The sequence below is a fragment of the Equus quagga genome, chromosome 7 (assembly GCF_021613505.1).
Source record: "Equus quagga isolate Etosha38 chromosome 7, UCLA_HA_Equagga_1.0, whole genome shotgun sequence".
NCBI lineage: Eukaryota > Metazoa > Chordata > Mammalia > Perissodactyla > Equidae > Equus > Equus quagga.
The window spans coordinates 73722759-73745366 of NC_060273.1; the positions used below are offsets into that span (position 1 = coordinate 73722759).

Below are 22608 nucleotides of genomic sequence, written 5' to 3' on the forward strand. Positions count from 1 at the left end.
CATCTACTAAGTAGAGTTCAATCTTTTTTTTTCAGTTCTTTGTGTCCTTAAAACATATCTCACTGAAGCATGTCAGAGCACTGTGTTCAGATGTGACTTGAATGAATTCATTTGCGGTTTTAATAGAGTCATTTTCTTTTCTTTTTATTGAATTTTATGGTTTGCTTTTTTTCCTTTTCACTTATTTTTTGAATAAGTAAAATACATGGTTCAAAAGTAAAAACTATATTTGTTCAGAGAAGTTTTACTCTCCTGCACCACATTCTCATGCTCTGTAGTTAACCAGTTTCATTCGTTTCTGGATTCTCTCTCCTGTGTTGTTTTTTTTTTTTTTGAGGAAGATTAGCCCTGAACTAACTGCTGCCAATCCTCCTTTTTTGCTGAGGAAGACCGACTCTGAGCTAACATCCGTGCCCATCTTCCTCTACTTTATACGTGGGTCGCCTACCACAGCATGGCTTGCCAAGCGGTGCCATGTCCGCACCTGGGATCCGAACCGGCAAAACCTGGGCCGCCGAAGCAGAACGTGCGCACTTAACCACTGCGCCACCAGGCCAGTCCCTCTCCTGTGTTTTTTTCCCAAAAATAAGTAAATATTTGTGTGTTTTAATTTCTCCTTTCTCATGCAGAAAGTACGTTATATATAGTTATTTTACACCTTGCTTTTTTAAGTTGCCGACGTAATCTGGATGTTTTTTCCCTTTAGTTCATAAAGATCTTTTTCTTTCTTTCTCCTTCTCCTTTTCCTCCTTACCCCCTTCTGCCCGTCCTCTTCTTCCCCTTGTGTAACCCTAGTGTAAAGGTGTACCGTAATTTATTCAACTAGTCTCCTGTGGATGGGCTTTAGGTTGTTTCTAAGTTTTTGATATTTTATGGAATCTGTATAGACTTATATAGTGAAGAACTGAATATGTGGTTTTATATTTGTGGAGGTGTATCTTAAGAGTAAATTTCCGGAAGTGGACTTGTAGGTCCAGGTGTAAATGCATATGTAGTTTTGTTAGCGAATAATCTGGGCTCAAAAATGTTTTAGGCAGAGGGTCCAGCAGGTATAAACGCTCTGAGGCAGGGGCATGCAGCTGGTGTGCTGAAGGAATAGCAAAGAGGCCACAGGAAGAAACAGGTCTAGAGATGAAAACTGACCTGCCCAAGATCCGATACACTAGAGGCAGAGCTGAGTTAGAGCCCTGGCCTCCATATTTCCAGCCCATTGCGGCACACTTAGTAAACAAGGAATGCATACGTAGAAAACAGGAATGTATTTGACCAAGGCCAGTGTTGTCAGGGCTATTAGGTCAGAACAGGGAGAAATTTATATGGACCAGTGTCAGTTAAGACTTCACAGATGAGGTGGGACGTGAAGGCTCATTAGGGTTGGCATAGCAGTTGAAGGAGAGCAGGGCCACATTCTTAGCTTTTAGAACTGTGTGGATGAGGGCTTGGAGGTGAAAACAAATGCCTGACTTGTTTGGGAGATGATACCAGGAATGGAATGTTTATCTGGAAAGAATGAGAGAAAAACTGGAAAGAGTAAGTAAATTGAATCTTATTATAAAGATTCTTGGATTCCTGGATGAAAATCGAAGTTGATTTGTCTGGAGAGTCACTGCAAATTTTTAAAGTAGGAATGAGATGATATGGTCCTTTATGTCTTTTCTAGTTTGTGGCAGTTGTGTCCATCTGTTTTTCTCTTGAAAAATGCATTCATTTTGTCATTCTGATGACTATGTGCCTTGCTCTGGTGGGTTCTCAGTGTTAGCTGATACTTTGTTAAACTGTTTTCTCTCCTTAATATCTTTGGACATAACTTCATATATATATTAAAAAATACTCAGATGTCACTTAGGACTTGCAGCATTAGTTAAGTTTTCTAATTGCCCATTGCTATGCTTAGAGCATAATTGATTATAAGGTGGGAGAAAAAAATGTACACATGAAAAACAAACAGGATAGGACATGATCTTTTTGCCTGAGGGCTTAAGGAATGTGACAAAGGAGTACTTACCCCATTTTCACTTTGGAGGAATAGCTGGTAATTTGTTCTAGCCCTTGTTTTCTTTATACCGGAGTTAGGTCTAGAGCTGTGCTATCCAAGAATTTAGCCACCAATCACATGTGTCTATAGAGCACTTGAAATGTGGCTAGTCTGAATTGGGGTGTGCTGTGAAAGTGTAGAATACACTTCAGATTTCACACACTTAGTATGACAAGGAGAATATAAAATATCTCAATAATAATTCTCTTTTATGCTGATTACATGCTATAATAATATTTTGAATAAATTAGGTTAAAGGATATTGGAATTAATTGCATCTGTTTCTTTTACTTTTTTTAACCGTGGCTACTAGAAAATTTAAAATTGCATATGTGGCTCACATTATATTGCTGTTGGACAGTATGGTTTAGAGACTTAATGAAATTTAGGTTAAACATTGCTTTCTTTTGCATCATATCAAGAGGTACATAGTATCAGTTTGTCCCGCTCTTAGTGATAATAAATTTGATAATTTCCAAAACTCTCCATTTTAAAGATAAATTTTGATCACTTCTAGAACTTTCCATGATAAAGATATTTATTTTTAAATCACCTCCAGAGCTTCTGCTATAAAAATACTTTTTAATAAAAGTCCTCAGAACTTTCCATTTTAAAGATACATTTTGAGTATCTCTGGAACTCTCCAGAGTTAAGATACAGTATTTCTTTTGCAACTAGAAATCTGTGGAGTGATATTTTGATACCTTGGGAACATCCTGTTCCCAATCTTTTTTACCTAATGGTTTAGTACCCCTTGAAGATTCTTCCTGAATAAGTTATGTTGGCTATGCAAAATTGTTTTTTAATGGTATCATTTCTTTTTCATAAATAGTCGTCATTCTTCTTTAAAGAAAAACATCCCCTTTTCTTCTTTCTCTTTTTTATGTATCTTTAGGTGAAAGAGCTTTGTGGCATGTGGATTAGTCATTTCATGCAATAAATATTTGACTGGAAAAGTTGGGTACAAATAAAATTTTAAAATATGGAATCAGCTTACATGTACAATGGTTCACTCTTCAAAGGAATCTTATTGTAAATCTTTTTTGCAAAGCTAGTAATCACCTCTTCTGTTATTTTATAAACTTGAATTTTCATGTGTAGAACATTTATTCAACAAATTATTGAATGCTTATTATGTTTCAGACTGTTAAGCATGTGGAGTACAGTGGTAAGCAGAAGAAACATGGCTGTCCTTCATGGAGGTCACATCCTTATAGTTAAGAAGACAGTGAGAGTTGCCCAGAACCCAGTGAGTGAAGGCAGTTATGCAGCGATAGCTGAAGAATCTTGATTTGGGAGGTATTATACAGGCTTTTGCTAACAACTCTGCTCAAGTAAATGCTTTGAAGTTCAGAACCCTAAACAATCATTGTCTATGGGTCTGATGACAAGAATCTATAGTATCGTTGGCAGTTTCCTTCTGTTGTCTTTCTAACGTAACATGGAATTATGATTGCAGACTCCTTCCCTCAATGTGTGATTTTTTTCTGAAGTTTTTTCCTCTAAGGACATTTTCCCAGCATTTCTGGGGTCCACACCTCCATAAGGCATTGTGCTAGAGACATACCTCAGAGGCTCCTAATACCCTGGAGATTCAGAGCAGTAGGGAGGCGGTCACCAGCCAAGCCCTGCTTTGTTCACTAGACTCCGTTCGGACTGGGTAGGAAAGAAGCAGCTCCACTTTCCTGTCATGATCAATGAAGTCCATGGAAGAGTAGGAGATTTCTAGAAGTTCTAAAAAGACTGAGAGGCTTGGGACAACCTCGGAAAGCTCAAACTTTAGGAAACCATCTTTCGTGAGATGGTTTCAAGTACACTGATATCTGGGCTAGAAAAGCTTTCTGTCTGCTCTCAGGTTAGTTATGGCACTCGTCATTTTGCTGAATTGGACCAGCAGTCCTGGGGATGATGAGAGGCCCCAGCTGCTTCTCAGCTACATGGCGTGGCAGAATTCTGTAGCCTTTTGAGTACCCTGGGAAAAGGTCAAAAGCTAGATCAATGTTTACTAAAGGTATCTCCTAAAGCAAAGGCATTTTCCCACCGAAGATAAGTCTTGTTCTGAACTTACACAAGAAACTTACATCTTCAGCAGTCTCTCCCTTCAGATTAGTAAAATGGACGTGCCCACAGTTAGATGTGTACCCATCTTTAAAGAAATACGATGTCTGTCAGTTACACTACTATGACCTCAGGTTCCAGAATATTAGGCAACATTCTTTAGAAGAGATGTTTTACTTTGGATTGAACCTAAGTGAAATCAGTGTCAAAGGGAAGAGGATAGCCCCAGTGACAAGAAAACACCTCTCACTATGAATTGCTTTGGAAATTACTTCTCTAAGTTTCCTGAGGATGTTTCCTTACTCAACATAGACTCACCTCTGTTGCTTTCACTCACATCATCTGAAGATGAACATTTTGTTTCCAACATAAGGTGGGGAATAGGGTGATTTTTGCTCCCAGCTTTTGCTCTTTGGTTGGAATATCAAATCAGTCTTTTCTTATAGAGAATCAGGGAAAAGAAAACTTGGCTTGGGAAGAAAGTGGTTGCTCTCATTTCCCATGTGTACTTGAAAAGAAGGCAACTGATTAGTTCCTTCTGGCCTTGCTTGGCTAGTGAAAAGAGAAGGGCTGGCTTGGGTAACAGGGTGTCTCTTTATTCTTAACTTAAAATGTTGAACCCTGACCAAGTGAAGCTTTATTTGTGGTGGCTGCCAGTAATTTCTACCCTTTTGAAATCAAAACTCAGGGGTTTTGGCTTCAGTTAAGAGTTTGAAATAATCAAGGCAGGCCAAGTGGAAGGCAGAATGAACTCGAGTATTGCAAGTTTCATTAAGGAAGAGAATGACATGAAACCCCCTGCAGGCTCAAGCCGGGTGTGTGGGGACATGCAGTGAGGAATGTGCTTCGCTGCTAGAAGAGGAGAAGGATAGAGTGAGGTCAAAAACGGGGAAGAGTGTGTATCTTGTCCATCTCCTAACACTCTTACTCAGTAGGAGCCAGTAACTAGAATGACTGGAGTCAGCCTCCTGCCTCCCACCAGCTGAAGCCTCCTTCTGCTTCTGTCTGTTAGGGTGACCAACGCTCTTGGTTTGCCTGGGACTGTCCTGATTTTAGCACTGAAAGTTCTCCATGGTGGGAAGACTTTTAGTCCCAGGAAAACTAGGGTGGTTAGTCACCCTGATTGAATTTTACCGTGTTTGGGTAGCATGTATGACAACTGAGAAACCGCCCCAGATCTCCTTCCTCTGTTCTTTGTTTCTCAGAAAAATGTACGAATGCCCTAGGGTATGTGCGGGACCCTTAAGTTACAATAACAACAATAGCTGCCACTGACTATGTGCCTACTATTTGCTAAGTGTGATCTTCTTTAATCTTCATGGCAGTGCAAAGGTAGGATATTTTAAATCCAATTTTATGGAAGAGGAGACCAGAGCTGAGAGCTGTGACAAGTTGTGTTTCCCAAGGTCAGACACCTAGAAGGCAGGCAAGCCACACTTGAACTTCAGTGTGCCTGAATCTAACATGTGTCCTCTTTCCACTGAATGATGAACTTGCTGAATTTGATGGCAGATGGACAGCTGATCTGATTTAGCAAAGCTCTGTGTCCATCAGCTTTATCTGCTGTTTCCAAACTTATTCCTATTCTTAATGATAGTCTAGGAGTCCCTGGGGTAATATACAGTGCTAAAAGCTGTGCAGGCAGCTACAATAGCTACATTAGTCTGATACCTCTAGCAGCCCCCAAATAGTTACTCAGTTCTTTAAGGAACTACTAAGTGCCTGGCACATAAAAGGTCCTCAGTGAAGGGTAGCTATGCTTGTTATTTTAATTATGACCCATGAACTATAATCTTGAACTGAAATGTTTTAGCCACTGCATGTCAATTCAAACATTTTTATGTAAAAATCACCAAAGATTCAGGGTATTAAGGAAAGAAACAATGTACTTGTTGAGTTTAAAATTAGGCAAACACACAAACAACTTTTTTTTCTCACCAAGGGAAAGTCATCCTCTAGTTATTTAATTTGGAATAGATAGAGGATGGGCTTCCTCGCCATAATAAATGGTGTTATATACATAATGTTGAGATAAAAGCAGAAAATTCTGTTTTGGGCTGCAAGCTATAAATGGTTCATTTCAGGGGAAAATCTAATCCAAGGGCTCAGCCCTAAGAAATTCCTCTACTAAACTCAGATAATTGGAAGCTCTTAATATAATGATGGAAGCTCCAGCTTGTGGGCATCACATTGAACGGTAAACACCTTGGATTGTGTGGAGGGATGCAGGAAGCTTTTAGGCTAGTCTCTGCTTTTATTTCATCAGTTCACACCTGAGACTTGTGCCTTTACGAGAGAATGAAACACAGGTGAGCTCACATAATTTATAGCTAGATTTGAGGAGAACTCAAATAGGATGGAAGAGATGTGTAAATTCAACTTGAATTCCAAGCTCTGGTGCAGCATTTCCAGCTGTTTGCTGGGCATCCTCCTGATGTCTCACTGGCACTGTGGACGGGCCAAGTTCCAAGCATCCTCTTCGCTTCCAATCTACCTCCTATTCTATTTTCTTTGCCATCTCTATTACATTGAAATCACCACCAAGCTAGTGTGAGACTCAGAAGCTATTCTAGTCATCATCAGTGGTCCCCAAACCCACCTGTATCAGGTTTCAGGCTGGTATCAGAATGACTGCATGGAATTTGCCTGGGAACCTTGTTATGAATCCTGATTGCTCTACCTCAGCCCTAGAGACCTGTGCAGGTGGTCTAGAGTAATGCTTGAGAATTTTTTTTTTAATCAAGCTAATTTGCTGTGAGGTTTGGGAAGTTGTGGACTTGGGCAGTATTGGTGGAATGAAAAAGAGATGTGGATCTTAATAACAAGAACAATGACCCCATATTATGGTAACCCAAAATCCTATTAGATTTATTGCCCCAAATCAGAAGTACTCAAAGGGCTCCCTAGTTGTTTCCAAGATGCTCCAAAGGTGTTGCCTCAAGAATGTTCCACTCTGGCCTCCAGGGCCTGTGTCCCAGGTGCTGAACACTGGTGACTAGTACTGTAACCATAGCTGTTCCAAGAAGAAATTCTGCTGCCTCTGGTTTATTTTGTCTCAAATGTGAGGCGGGCTCTTTAATTTTCCATAGCATACCAGTGACCAGGTGCAAACACTTAATGAGGCTTGCCGAAAGGGAAGCACAAAACAGAATAATTAGTACCATGTACAGGCTTAGACTCATTCTAGGGCCCCTCTACCCTACTTTTGACCTGCTTCTTCCATGAGGCCAGATACAGCTTACTCTTTACTATGGGACTCACTCACTCCATGGTAGGAGTTCAGGCAAAACTGACTTTCAGCCCCAGAAAGAGAAGGAAGTTTTTCCTCACCTCACTTTTGAAATCCATCCTGTGGGCCCATATGTCCTATTTCAGAATGATTAAGTGGAATATTTGTTCCCTTTGGAGAAAATCAACCCAAAGTTGTACTTTATTGTCCCACTAGGACAATCATACAGTAGTTTGATATCAAGACATATTCTGAAGTCTGGATTATTTTCTTAAATGATACTGCATGTTCAACTTCAATAGCCTAGTCCAGATTTCAGTGTACCAGCTCAGTCCAATTCATTATTAGTCTCTTCAACAAAGGTTCAAAACCTTTAGGGTATAGCCTCACTCAGGGTTACCTTGTTACACAAGCTCTGGGCACAGTAAACTAAGTATATGTCTTTTAATCGACACAATAACACTGTGAGGTAGTTTTTCATCTTACATTTGAACAAACAGAAAGCAGAGAGGTTAAGTGAATTAACCAAGGTCAAACTTCCAGGATGTGGCACGCTGGGATTTGAACTGAGGCCTCTTAGTTCCAAATTTGTGAATTTAATTATTACGAAATGCTGAGAAACACTGAGGAATTAGACTGGACATTGAGTTTCAGTGACAGAATTTGGAATAATGTTGTTAATAGAGGTGGCAAAAAATCAGAGGAGAAGGTGTGAGGACGGAGGAGGGAGGGAGATGGTGAGGTCAGCTTGGGCTATGATTTAAGAGCCACTTGGCATCACTGGGTCCCTAGCGCCTGTTTATTACTCTGTGTTGACTTAATGGTTAGCCTTCTGAACCATCTTCTTTGTTTCCAAGTTAATCACCATCCTTGACTCTCCAGGAGCCATGCACCAGCCCAAGCTGTGGTGAAGCAGCCTGTCCGGGGAGCCAGTGGCAGGACCACAATCACAACAGTTGTCCAGACTGGTGGGGACTGGAGCACCGGCCTCTTCAGTGTCTTCAGAGATAGGAAAATTTGTATGTTTTTCCTCTTCATTTATGTTCCCCTTTATTATTTTCTTTTACAAGACATCAGTGGGTGGAAAAGCTACAACAAGCAGAAGAACAGAAATTAAATGGTTTCAGAATAACTGGACTAATCTAGTGACTCAAATGCAGGAAAAATCTTGCTTTTCAGGGATGTGGATGCTTTTATAGACTAGTGATGACTTCAAAGATTTTTTAAATGACACCATCCACTGTTGGCAAAGATAAGTGAAATAGTCTCCTTCTGTTGCTGGTGGGAGTATAAATTGGTACAACCTTCCTGTTGGATGGTTTAACAATACATATAAAAAGAGTGTTACATAGCTTTTGACCCAGTAATTACATTTTTAGGCGTTTAGTCTAAGGAAATAAATCGTGTGTAAAGATTTAGTAGTGACATTAAATTTTGCAGCATTGGTTATTCCAGCAACAATCTGGAGCAACCTAAACGTTAAATGGGAGCATCCATACAATGAATTATTATACAGCCATGAAAAGTCACATTGTAGAATAGCACTTAATGGGATGAAAAGATATTTTGGATACTTTTTTGTGTTTTTTTGGGATGAGGAAGAATGGCTCTGAGCTAACATCTGTTGCCAACTTCCTCTTTTTGCTTGAGGAAGATTGTCACTAAACTAACATCTGCGGCAATCTTCCTCTCTTTTGCATGTGGGACACTGCCACAGCATGGCTTGATGAGCAGTGTGTAGGTCTGTGCCCGGGATCCAAACCTGAGCACCCCCGGCCACCAAAGCAGAGTGTGCAAACTTAACCACTACACCACTGGGCCAGTCCTTGTTTTAGATACATTTTCAGTTATAAAAGCAGATTGTAAAACTATGCACGTTAGACACCACTTTTGGGGGGGCCATATTTAGAAAAGGACCTGGAAGGATACAAATACAAATGTTTACAGCAGGGCCTCCAGATGGTAGGCTAATGAATAATTTTTATTTCCTTTGGTTTATCTCTTTCTAGTATTTCTATGAGAAATGTAGTACTGTTATAACAATAACACCAGTCACAAAAAGAAGCCCCCTTCATGGATTGAAAACTTTTCAGATACTGGTTTAGCTATAAGGAAATACCAACAACACTGCCCTCTAGCTACATGATTTTCCCTTGGGTTTGAAGTTCAAAGCACATTGCTTCTATTTTTACCTTAAGTCATTCTGACCCATCTCTGGAACCACATTTCAGTATTCCCATCCAGGACCTGATGCTCTTGCCCTGAGGAGCAACTCAGTCCAGAATCTCTCTTGGGTGGGGGGTGCCCCTTTGATGGATAAGGGTCACTCAAGTTCAAAATCCAACAGACCCTGGATCTAATATTTTTGAAGAATATGGCTCTCCTCACCCTTTGCAGGCTTCTGGGAAGATCTCAATTTGCCCTGAAGTCTCACAGGATGGATCAGTCAGAGAGCTCTGAGCTGTTACATCCAAGGCCATTATTCAGCTGAGAGTCTTGCTGAGGCAAAAGCTCTAACAACATTTTTTGGTGCTCTGATCACCCAGGGTTGAGCCTTCACTGTTTGCCCTGGCCTCACAGAGACTGCCCAGCACCCAACCCTACCCTTTCCTGTCTCTGTGCCTGCCTGACCCAGAGCTCAGCAGTCTTCTTCTGTCACTGTCACCCATGTGGACTTCTGACCAGACAATTATGGCGGCTGTTCTCTGATTCTCTCAGGATTCTTCCTGGTTCTCTTCCAGATTCTCTAACCTCGGTTTTTGCTCAGTACTGAGGTATGGAGAAGGCAGAATAGCCATGTGGAGACCTAGCCCCACATTGGGAACTAGATTGTTTCCTTTCAAAGCTTATAGTTGGGGCTTGGGGGACCATCAATGCATTCTGAGTAGGGCAAAGCCTGGAGTATAACGTAGTGGTTAGAAGAACAGGTTTGTATCAGACATAAACCTCTCCCTGAATCTTAAATCTGCCTCTTACTGGCCACTTGATCTTGAACAAATTCTTTGGATCTTCACTTTTCTAGCTCTAAAATTAAGATAAGGTGCCACCTCAAGGGCTGTTGTTAAGATTAAAGCAAACAATGTATATAATGCCCTCAATGCTGTTTGGAACATAAGTGGATCAGAAGTTTTTTTGGTTGCATGCTGGGTTGAATAGTGTCCCCTCAAAATTCATGTCTACCTGGAACCTCTGAATGTGACCTTATTTAGAAATAGGGTCTTTGCAATGTAGTCAAATTAAAAAGAAGTTATACTAGATTCGGGTGAACCCTAGTCCAAGGGCTGATGTTCTTATCAGAGAAAATTTGGACACAAATACGTAGAAGAGAAAGCCCTGTGAAGACAGAGGTGGAGATTGGAATAATACATCTACACGCCAAGGATTGCCAGCAACCACCAAACAGCTTGGAGAGAGGCATGGAACAGACTCTCCCTCAGAACTTCCAGAAGGAACCAACACTGCCAATGCCTTGATTTCAGACTTCTAGCCTCCAGAATTCTCCAGTGAGAGAATAATTTCTATTGCTTTAGGATGCCCAGTTTATGCTATTTTGTTATGGCAGCTCTAGGAAACTAATGCACAAGCAAACACTGGATTTCATTAGAAGCCTATGGGGTAGTCCCCACAATAAAAAAATCAATTAAAAACAGCTCAGAAGAGACAAGATGCATTACCAGGAGCTAACTGACAGTCTGGTCAATTCCAAACATTCTTTTGTTTTCCCGTCTGAGAATTGATGTTTCCCTAGATGGAGCCCAATTTGCCTAGCTTAGGTGTCATGTGCCTATTGCTTGGGCAGACCGGGGCATTCTGAATGAGAGTCCGACTATCAATATTGCCCACAATAGTGAAGGGATAGTTTCCTAAATTTACTATTGGGGTGCTGTTACCAGGAAAATCCCAGCAAATACACAAAAATGCACTTAGTGAATCTTAGGTATGACTATTACTGCTACTACAAATTTTTATTCTCCAGCATGTTGAGAACAAAGAGTAGAGTCAAGAGACTTAGATTGGCTGCAGCAGAGTGATTTCTACCCAATCTCAAGAGCACCTTAAAATGTTGGTCAAAGAAAGGACCGCTCCTCGCCACCCCCTCTGCCTTAAACATTGCTTCTCTGCTTAGCTCTGCTGCCCACCCCCATCAGTGTTGAGGAGACCAATCACACCAGGTCTCCTGAGGATCCCCTGCTTGTCCATTTGAGAGCCCATTGTAGGAGAAGGGGAGAAGGAAGGTCCTGTGGAGAAATACAATATTCTTTACACTGAGCAGAATCCATGGAGGAGAGGCCAAGGTGATCTCGAATGTTCTGTGCCCTACTCATTGTTCCCTGGATGGGCCTCCATTTTGTGACTGCTCATAGTGTCTCTAAGCTAATTGTCTCAGAAGAAAATTTAAAGGCAATATCACTTTATACACATCATCTGCACCATAATTCCCAGGATGCTGCTGGACTGAGTACTCTCAGTCCTGGGTTTGTGTCCTTCATTGTTTGAAAAGGCTACTTCATCCACAAAGTTTCATTTCAAGCAAATCACTGTGAAAATAGTGACCAACTTGGGAACAAAACCATGATTTTGTTCCACATATGATTCCCATCCTGGGACAGTTTTCCATTAAATGTTAGGAATTATCGCTACAATTTGTCATCCATTAAGCAAAGAGTAGATTATGAACAGCGATAATTTCCATTTCATTTTGACATTTTGCTTCTTCATTTTATTGTAATTATATTTTTTAAACTGCCTCCCTCTTCCCACCTCTGCACTTTTATCTGAATTCACACTGCACCGGGATTAGCAAATGAGAGCTGTGTCCTTTGAGGATGTGGTTACTGGAAGCTCAGATGTGAAGATGAAGCCAAGGTGAAGTTAAGTGGCTGCTAAAGGGCATCATGGGTACAAGGCTGGGTATTCCAGCTCTGAGAATGTTTGTGATGTTGCCCCCGACAAGGTTTATGTGGAAGGTGTAATCAACATTGGTTTGTAATTCAGCCAATACTTACTGAATTCCTACCTATGTATAGACACGTGATAGGTGTTACAGACGTAATAGTGTATGAGACAGCGACAGTTTCTTAGAGGAGATAGACAATAAGCAAATAAACAAAACAAAATAATTACAGTTGTGATACGTACCATGAAGGAAATAAACAGGGTGTTATGAAAGGAAATTATACAGGAGTGGGGTAAAGGATGGCCTCTCCGAGGAACCAACTTAAGCAGATACCTGAAAGATGGAAGGAACCAGCCGCTCCAACAGCCTTCCCTCTGGAGGGCACCATAAGCACCAGGCAGTGAAGAGCGTGGTGTGGACTAGGAACCATCAGATGGCCAAGGAGGGTGGAATGAAGTGGGCCAGGATTATCTGTGGTTTTCTGGAAGGGGAAGGAGGCACGAAGGGACCTCAGACTGGGGTTTGTGTCCCCAAAACTGTATTTTGGGTAAACTGTGCACTCTCTGGAAGAAGGGACTACTGTTGTCTTGCTCACCCCTCTGGGGCCCAGCAGAGTGCCTGGCCCATGGGAGGTGCTTAAAACTATTTCCTGAAAGACACATCAAGGAAGGAGTTAGAACCGATATTCTCACTTGCTTCTTTCTCTCTTTCCCGTCATTGAAAGAATCATAACGCCTCAGCGTGAGGGGGATGTTGGGGTCAGCTGGTCTGGCCCCTCGTCTGCCTGTCTAAATCCCCTCTGCAGCAGGCCTGGCAGAGACCTGACTGCCTTGGCTTTCTGAACCATTCCAGAGAGAAGGGCTCCTCCAATGGAGCCAGCTCAGTGCTTAAAAAAAAAGATTTTAAGGGGGCTGGCCCCGTGGCCGAGTGGTAAAGTTGACGCGCTGTGCTTGGGCAGCCCAGAGTTTCACTGGTTCGGATCCTGGGTGGGGCCATGGCACCGCTCATTGGGCCATGCTGAGGCGGCGTGCCACATGCCACAACTAGAAGGACCCAAGACTAAAAAGATACAACTATGTACTGGGGGGCTTTGGGGAGAAAAAGGACAAATAAAATCTTTAAAAAAAACCAAAAGATTTTGAATAGGTTACCTTGCACATGATGCAAAATGCAGAAGTACCTACCCCTTTGGTGTATGAAAAGCGGGTCATCCTTGCTCTGCCTCCACGCAGTTCTCCCCAGAGGCAACTGCTCTTACCTGAGTCCAGATATAGACTCATGCTTCTAAAGATAGAGAAACTTTTAAAATAGATTGATGTTCTTTATTATAAAAGTATCATATATCATTGTAAAAAAGAAAAATACGAAAGGCTATAAAAGAAAAAAAGCAGTGTCCTGTAATCACAGCCACCAGAGGTAACCATTGTTAATATTTTGGTATCTATCCTTCCAGAATTTTTGCTGCATGTGTGTATATATAATCTACACAAATAGCACTGTCAACACACACTGTTCTGCACCTTTGTTTTGTTTTAATTTAACAATATGTCTGGGTAATCAAACCATATCAGCACTTCTGGAGCTAATATTTTAAATTGCTGTATATATTCCATTGTATGAATGTATCATGATTTATTTATTGAAAAATTCCCACTGGTGGACCTTTATGTGGTTTCCAACTCTTTGCTATTCAAACCAATGCTACGTGACTGTCCTCATACAGATGTCATTTTGCACATGTATGAGTTTATCCGTTGGATAATTGCTGAGGAGTAAACCTGCTGGTCAAATAGTATGTGCCATTTAAATCTTGATAGATGTTGCCAAATGGCTGTTTGGAAGTTGTACTAATTTACACTCCCGCCCACAATGTATGAGTGTACCCCATTCCTTCTTTGAGCATGTCTTATTGTTACATGGTTCTGCCTTTTTGTAATAATTGATCTGAAATGTGCCTCGCTGCAATTTCCACCCACCTTTTCTACTTTCTGCTCTCTGGGGCTCCACACTCTGATTTTGTGTAGGCTTCTTCTTTTTATCTCAACTCCTCTATGAGTTAGAAGGATGAATCATGAACCACATTCCATGCATGAGGGTGGAGCCCATCTCTGAGAACAGGCCAGGAACATTTAGGCTGTGGGTGCTTACATAACCACCAGGCCTCTGGGTGTAAGAGGAAGAGGCTGAATTTGTGGCTCAAATCGCTTTTGAGTCTGAGCTCCTTAGAAAAAAAAAAAAAAAATATATATATATATATATATATATATAATTATTCATTTACTTGCTTATACAGTATATGTATTTTTTTACTTCACAAATAACACATGAATATGTTCACCTCATAAAAAAAATGAAACATTACAGAAAAGGGAACTGGGTCCGCCCTTTTTTATTAAATCAATTTGAAGGACTTCCTTCCAGATCTTTTTCTCCGTATTTACATATGTATCCATTAGTAGTGTATGCTATTGCTTTGTAACTCTTTAAACAAAGCATAAATGGTATTATGCTATACATATCATTTTGCAGTTTGGCTTTTTAAACTCAAAATAGATCTTAGAGATTAATCTGTTGATACTTAATTGATCTTTCATTGCATTTTTACTTATTCCATAGTACAGTTGTCCCTTCGTGTCCACAAGGTGGGCATTGGCTCCAGGATGGCCTCGGATACCAAAATCCACTGATGCTCAAGTCCCTTATATAAAATGGTGTAGTATTTGGATATAACCTACACACATCCTCCTGCATACTTTAAATCATCTCTAGATTACTTGGAATACCTAATACAATGTAAATGCTATGTGAATAGTTGTTATACTGTATTGTTTAGGGAATAATGAAAAAAATTCTGTACACGTTCAATACAGAAACAACTATCGTAGGCCTTTTGATTCACGGGTGGTTGAATTTGCGGATGGGGAACCCACCCATACGGAGGGTCAACTATATGATCTACACCATCACGGTTTATTTATACTTCCATCTATTAATGTACATTTAAGTTGTTTTAAATTTCAAGCTACAGATAATACTCAGTGGATATCTGTGTACCTGCTTCTGTGCACGTGTGTAAGCATCACTCTAGGGTAGATACTGATAAATGGAATTACTGGTTCCTCGAGGATTTAAAATTTTACTAGATTCAGCCAAGTTGCCTTCCAAAGTGGCTGTGCCAATTTCCACCTCCATCAGTGTATGGAGTACCTATTTCTCTTGGGCTCCGCACAACATTTAATATTAAAGAACTTAGAAAAATTTGTCATTCTTATGGGTAATAAGTGGTTTATGATTGTCTTCATATGCATTTCCCTGGTTACTAACGACATTGAGCAACTTTTCATGTTTGTTATTGGCCATTTGTATTTCCTCTTTGGTGGATTACCTGTTCATGTCCTATGCCCATTTTATTCTTTTGTTTGATTTCTTTTTTTTTTTTAAAGATTTTATTTTTTCCTTTTTCTCCCCAAAGCCCCCTGGTACAGAATTGTATATTCTTCGTTGTGGGTCCTTCTGGTTGTGGCATGTGGGACGCTGCCTCAGCGTGGCTTGATGAGCAGTGCCATGTCCGCGCCCAGGATTCGAACCAACGAAACACTGGACCGCCTCCAGCAGAGCGTGTGAACTTAACCACTCGGCCACGGGGCCAGCCCTTTTGTTTGATTTCTTAAGTATTGATTTGTAGGAGTTCTTTGTTTATTCTGGATACTTACCTGGCCTGTGGTATATGTTGCAAAATTCTCTCCCAGAGACTCTTTAAGACAGAGGATTCCATCAGCCCACTCTCATGCATCTCTTCCTGAGGTGAGAGCTGACAGTGTGTATCCCACTGCAGTCTATCTCAGTACTGAGCAGAAACACTAAATGTAAAGCATTTTGCCTAAAGAAGTTGCATGATATAAGACTGTCCCACAGGAATAAATATAAACTAGTGATGATAAGGATGCTGTTTTGGAGCACTCAAATCCACAACCATTGTGGCATGCTAGATAAATACATAAAATGAGAACATATGGACATATGTGTTGTGTGTGGTAGTTAAGACTTTGGGGCCAGACTTCTTGAGTTCAAATCTGGCCTCTGCCCTTTCCTAATAAATGTATGAACTTGGGTGAATTACTTAAATCTTTTGGCTATCAGTTTGCTCATCAGTAAAATGGGCATAATAAGAGTGCCTATTTTATAGAATTGTTGTGAGAATTTTATGAGTTAATAAATGCAAAGTAGTTTTAGCAGGGCTTGGCACATGATAAAATCTGTATAAATATTAACTATTATATAATAAAATTTTGGCTTTCATAGTACTTTTTATCATATCTAACTTTTCTCCCAAGGTAATTGAATTTTGGGTGTGTTTCCTTCAGTATCTAGTACCACCTCCTAACGAACACTTAGATAACATGGTTGGTTATATGATGGGGAGGATTAAAAATAAAAATGACAGCATGTGTTTTTAAAATAGGCATATGAATCATAAATGTAAGGTGCAAGAATTCCAATGTACCAAACAGCTTCTTTACAGTAACTTACTGAGGATGGGCATTTCTCTTTGCCAGTTAAAGTGGCACAGCTCAGGCAATAGCGTAAACACAATTTATTATTCACTTAGCTTGCCAGCTCTGTAATTATGCAATTTTTGAGTAATTTTTTATTTGCAGATATTTACACTATTTTGTAATCCATGCATAAAATGAGGTTTGATTGATTTTTATGTGCCTTGATTTCAAAGTCCCCTAATTCGAGGTTGCATACAGCATAATGACTCTCAACTCGATGTAAGTTTACTGGGCCATTTGCTGTCCTCTGGATTGTTCATACCAGTTGTCAGTGCTGGTGGGGACTGATGATTTCACTGGGAGTAATGATTTTTTTAAAATGTGGGGTGAAACATCCCAGACTTACTCAAGGCTGAATTCAGAGTTTGCTTTGGGGCAAGTGATGCCTACAGTACCTGATTTAGCAATTATCTTAAGACTCCTGGAGGATGAAATAGATGTTCTGTTCCTCGAAGACAGGCTGCTCCTTTCCTCGCCTCCCAGTCCTTGTCATGCCCACTGTGTGCATGTGCTACTTCAACCCCTATGCAAAGTTGAAGAAGCCCCGAGTCCTGGAACATCCTTGGAGGTTCTAAGATAAAACAGCATTCCTAGCTTTTTGCTTCCTTGTCACTGAATTTGGAAGTGGGACTTTGCAATCCTCACTGTTGGGGCGGGAGGGATAGAAGAGTAAGCCAAGACAGGCCTTTGACAGGAGGTTCTTCTAGTGTGCTAATGATGTGGAATGTGAGCCTTTGTGTCTGGTGCACTAAAAGGCTATGGTCACTACCATTTCACACTCATTAGAATGGCTAAAATTAAAAAGACTGGCAGGGGCCGACCCCATGACTGAGTGGTTAAATTTCTGCACACTCTGCTTCAGCAGCCCAGGTTCACAGCTTTGGATCCTGGGCGTGGACCTACACCACTTCTCAGTCATGCTATGGAGGCATCCCACATACAAAATAGAGGAGGATTGGCACAGAAGTTAGCTCAGGGCGAATCCTCCTCACCAAAAAAGAAAAGACTGGCAATAGCAAATGTTAGTTAGGAGGTGGAACAGCTAGAACTCTCATGCATTGTTGGTGGGAGTGTAAAATGCTACAAATACTTTGGAGAACTGTTTGTTTCTTGTAAAGTTAAACATAAATCTACCCCCATGACCTAGCAATTCCACTTCCAGGTATCCACCCAAGTGAAGTGAAAATATATGTCCACATAAAGACTTGTATATGAATGTTCCTAGTACATATTCATAATGGTAAAAAATGGAATAATCAGTAGGAGGATGGATAAACAATTTGTGGAAGAGTCATATATTGGAACACTACTCATCAATAAAAAGAACAAACTCCAAATTCATATAACAACAGGTGAATCTTAAGAAACAGGATGTTGAACAAAAGAAGACAGATATAAAGGTAAATGTGATTCCATTTATATGAAGTCCAAGAAGAGGTAAGACTCTTCTATGGGAATAGAAAGCAGAAGAGTGCTTGCCTCTGAGTGAGGGTGGGAGATTGGGATTGTCTGGGAAGGGGCACAGGGAGCTCTGTGGGGTGAGGGCAGAGTTCAACATGTTCCGTTACTTGGGTGAATGTGATTGTCAAAACTCATCCAACTGAACATTCACGATCTGTACATTTTCTTGTATATAAATTTTGCCTGAATAACATATTTATTGAATACATTTTTTAAAGGTTATGGTTAGCTTTTTTTTTTGCTGTTTCATAGTCTTAATTATTGGTATTCATCAAGGTTGTCATCTTTTGCAGCGCTACATGACGTAACATCTTAACTGTACATCAGGGGTTCTTGACCTGCAGTCCATTGATAGTTTTCAATGGATCCTTGAACCCCATGAAATTGGATGCACACTTTTGCATTTCTGCATGCATGTATTTTTCTTTTCCCTTGAGGAGCAAGTTCATAGCTATTACCACATTCTCCAAAGGGTCAGTGACCCAAAACATTTAAAACAGAACTTCTGTGTTAGGTGGCTCATGCAGAATGTGTAGGAAACAATATCAGTAGTTAAAGATGAGTGAATGAATAAATGACAAACTGTTTCCAGTTGATGTTCAAGGAACCAAGCCTCTCATAGTTTACAGATTAAAAATGGCAGATGTCAGTGGCTCCATGAAACTAGCAAAAATTAGAGTAACCTTCTGGCCTGAGAAATAGAATAAAGCCCTGATAAGAACAGCAGGCAGAATCAGTGTACCATAGAAGAGCTTTCAATCACATTTATAGAAAAAGATGCCTGTTATTCAAAAGTGTTGTATACTGTGTCTATTTTAAATATTGAAATTAGTTAGACGAACATCACAGAAGCAACAGTTTTGATTCAACTGTAAAAGAATTATTTAATGCTTTTCTCTTGACAGGAAAAACAATTACCATTGTGAATGCTATGAGAATTGTATCAGGTTCAGCTTTGCCAGTTTTTAACAAAAGGAGACAATTTTGATGTACTCAGTTATGGCAATTTTCTTACACTGAGTTTTGAGAATTGATTATTCATTCCCAGTCCCCATTGTAGGGAGACACTGCAGCATTAAATTGATAGGGCAGGTTTGTACCTGCTCCTTGAGATGTAAAGTTGCTCTGAGAACATCGGAGAACCCTAGCTTTCTTTTATGTGGTTATTGACAGGTTTCTGTGGTTTGTTTTGTCCACTGTGTCTTGAGTGTGACATCGCCAGGCGCTATGGAGAGTGTCTTTGTTGGCCATTGTTACCTGGGTCCACCTTTGCACTGAGAATTGGCACCAGAGAGAGACATAAAATACGGGTAAGTGGATTTGAACGTATATGTGAACCGTGAACCTGGATCTATATGATACCCTGGATGCCTTTCAAACCTGTAATTTTCCAAAAAAAAAGGTGTGGTTGAGGATGCTTAAAAGCACCACACCTAGTGGAAGACTTTGGGAAAGGAAAGGGAAGAAGTTTCTGATTTCATTAGTTACTGGGATGTATGTTAACCAAAATGCCACATTTTGAAGGGTATTTCCTGGGGGGACCTATTATAATGCAGATTATTGGGCAATGGGCCACTTCTGATTCTCCGTCTCTTATTGCATCAAGAGAAAACACCAGATAGAATGCACCAAATTTGGAAGATACTTGGGATGGTCTGACTTAAAATGTAGCCTACGTGGCATATGCAGAATTCACTTTGGGGGTTTCTTGGGGACCCTTCAAAGAACCATAGAGTCAATTTCCAGTGCAGCTGAGACTGAGGTGCAATGAGAGATTGAGGACAGAAAGTCATACCTATTAAGATGAGGACAGTTAAAAAAAAAAAATCTCTCTCTCTATTCACGTGGAATGATTCCTAAGATGTATTTTTAAGTGACAAAAAAAGCAAGGCATAGAAGTAAGCACCATTTACATAAAAAGACTATATATGTCTATACTTGTATAGACATGGAGTTTATCTGGAAGTATATATAAGAAACTGCCAACAATGGTTGCCCCCAGGTAGGTAACTGGGTGGCTGGGGACAGTTATGGAAAGGGATTTATTTTTTACTTCCTATACCTTCTTAATGTGGGAATTTTGGATCATGTGCACTTATTACCTATTCCAAAGAAATAAATAAAATAATTATAAATATTAAGTCCTAAGAGAAAAAAAAAAGATTTGATTTCAAGCATGAAGCCCTTATCAAAAGCCCTAAGGGCATGTCTCTGAATTTCAAGGATTGATTGGCAATTGAGCTGCTTCATCCCTGAGTAACCCAGTGGAGCTCTGTCCCTGGGCATGGACTGAGGGGTGCTGGTGGATCTTGGATGCACTGGATGGGATGGGCCATCAGGTAATATTGCATGGGTCCCTGGGTAATGAAAACGAGCCTGTGTGATTGCTCCAGAACAGAGATCCGGGTCTCACCCTAGGGCACCCTGTGCGAGGACTGGCTGGCAGTGCACTGCTGTTGGCTGTTTTCCATCTGTCAGGTGGCCCGGGAACTCAAAATGAGGACCTCCCAACTCTACGAAATCTATGCAGCCCCTTCGACTAAGGACACCTTTATTTGACAGAGCAAGGAAACTCCTCCTCCTCACTCTCCCAAGCCCTTCTCTCAAACTCCTCTTAGTAGACAGATTGTTCTTAAGTTTTCACTGAAATTGTATGAAAATAAACAATTGCCCCCTGCTATCTTTACCTGTGTTCTTTCTTTGCACACGCCCCTGGCGAAGAAAGACTGTCATTTGTCTGGATTTTCTATTTCAGTTCAGCCATGCAAGGCAGATGCTAGAGGTGAGTTTTGTGCCCCCAACACCCTGCCTGGAATTCTGGAAGGTTGCATTTTTCCCTATCTTCCTACTGCCATCCTTTCATGAGGGATGTCTGGGAAGCTGGAAGCATTGTTATATGGCTTTCTTATGCTAAGCCCCTTTTCCCACAGTACCAGTGATGGGCAGGAGATGGCTAATTTTAGTTAGTACTTGGACTGGGCCTTCAAGTCAATGAAACACAGAAGCATTGTCCTTCCCTTGTTCTGACTGCTTCAGGCCTGGATGCATAAAAGACAGAGTCTCCAGTTGCTGCTAACTTTGCACTTGCACATCTTCAGCTCCAGGCTCAGAGGATTAGGTTGGCAACTCTTACAACTTGAATTGTGTACCCCCATCCCCCTAAAAGATATGTTAAAATCCTAATTCCTGGTATCTGTGAATGTGACTTTATTTGGAAACAGGGTCTTGCAGATGCAATTAAGTTAAGATGAGGTCATTAGGGTGGGACCTAATCCACTGTGACAGCTGCCCTTAAAGGAAGAGACACAGAGACAGAGACTCACAGAGGGAAGATGGCCATATGTAGATGGAGGCAGAGATCGGACTGATGCTGCCACAAGCCAAGGAATGCCTGGGGCTGCTAGAAGCTGGAAGAGGCTAGGGAGGACCCTGCCCTAGAGGTTCTGGAGGGAGCATCTGCCTGCCAACTCTTGATTTTGGACTTCTGGCCTCCAGAGCCCAGAGAGAATAAGTCTCTGTGGTTTAAGCCACTCAGTTTGTGGTTCTCTGTCACAGCTGCCCTGGGACGCTAACACACCAACCATCTCCCACGCGACTGGAAGACTCTTGTTGTTCGGGCGGCAGCACAGAGCAGCGCTGAGGGGCCTGGCCTCTGAAGCCTGGACTGCCCTCTTCATTTACGAACTGTGTAACTACAGGTAAATTTGCTAATCTCTCTGTGCCTCAGTTTCCTCACCTGTAAAATGATAGTACCAACCTCATAGGGCTGTGAAGATTCTAATAAGACAGCACAGTGGCTGGCAGTTAGCAAGGACTCAGTACGTAGGAGCTATTATTACTCTTTTACTGTTCCTTATATTCACAGCAAATTATAGAATTTTCCATTTACAGTTGGGATATAAAGTTTTCCTTCAATTAAATTTTAGATTAAAATTGAGTTAATTAAAATAAGAATATTAAATAATGGTATAGATGGTTGGTAGGTATGGTGAACATTGAGAAGGTGGTAAAACACTAATTTTATTGAGTACCTGTGTGTGCCAGGCACTGTTCAAAGCATTCTACATGTTTTAAAACATTTAATCCTTAAGATCCCTCAGGAAGGTGCCATCATATCGCCATTTTCCAGAAAGGGAAGCTGAACCACAGAGAGGTTACGTAACTTGCCCAAGGCCACACAGCTGGTAAGTGACAGGCAGTTGGGCTTTTGAGGCTGTGCTCCTAATCTCTGCACTAGGCAGCAGAGAAGGCTTCTGGCCAAGAGGCCTTCTTGGGCCCTCATGGTTGTACAAACCAGAGTTTGCTCTAGGAGGTGAACTCATCTTGGTGAGCTTTGAGAGGAAGTGTCACTCACTCCTGCTCCCAGCCATCT

General features: G+C 41.0%; 1 protein-coding gene across 1 annotated transcript; it reads left to right on the forward strand.

The window, feature by feature from the left end:
- The first annotated feature begins 4344 nt into the window (after positions 1-4344).
- On the forward strand, positions 4345-20795 carry PLAC8L1 (PLAC8 like 1). Its single transcript, XM_046665218.1, has 4 exons — positions 4345-4466; positions 8205-8341; positions 19410-19546; positions 20655-20795. The coding sequence occupies exons 1-4, from the start codon at positions 4345-4347 to the stop codon at positions 20793-20795; spliced, it is 537 nt and encodes a 178-aa protein (XP_046521174.1).
- Positions 20796-22608: the final 1813 nt, after the last annotated feature.

Coding starts and splice junctions, on each gene's coding strand:
- PLAC8L1 (XM_046665218.1), top strand. CDS start 4,345: ATGAATTGCTTTGGAAATTACTTCTCTAAGTTTCCTGAGGATGTTTCC. Junction 4,467..8,204: donor CATTTTGTTTCCAACATAAG/GTGGGGAATAGG, acceptor TTGACTCTCCAG/GAGCCATGCACCAGCCCAAG. Junction 19,547..20,654: donor GAGAGAGACATAAAATACGG/GTAAGTGGATTT, acceptor GTCTCACCCTAG/GGCACCCTGTGCGAGGACTG.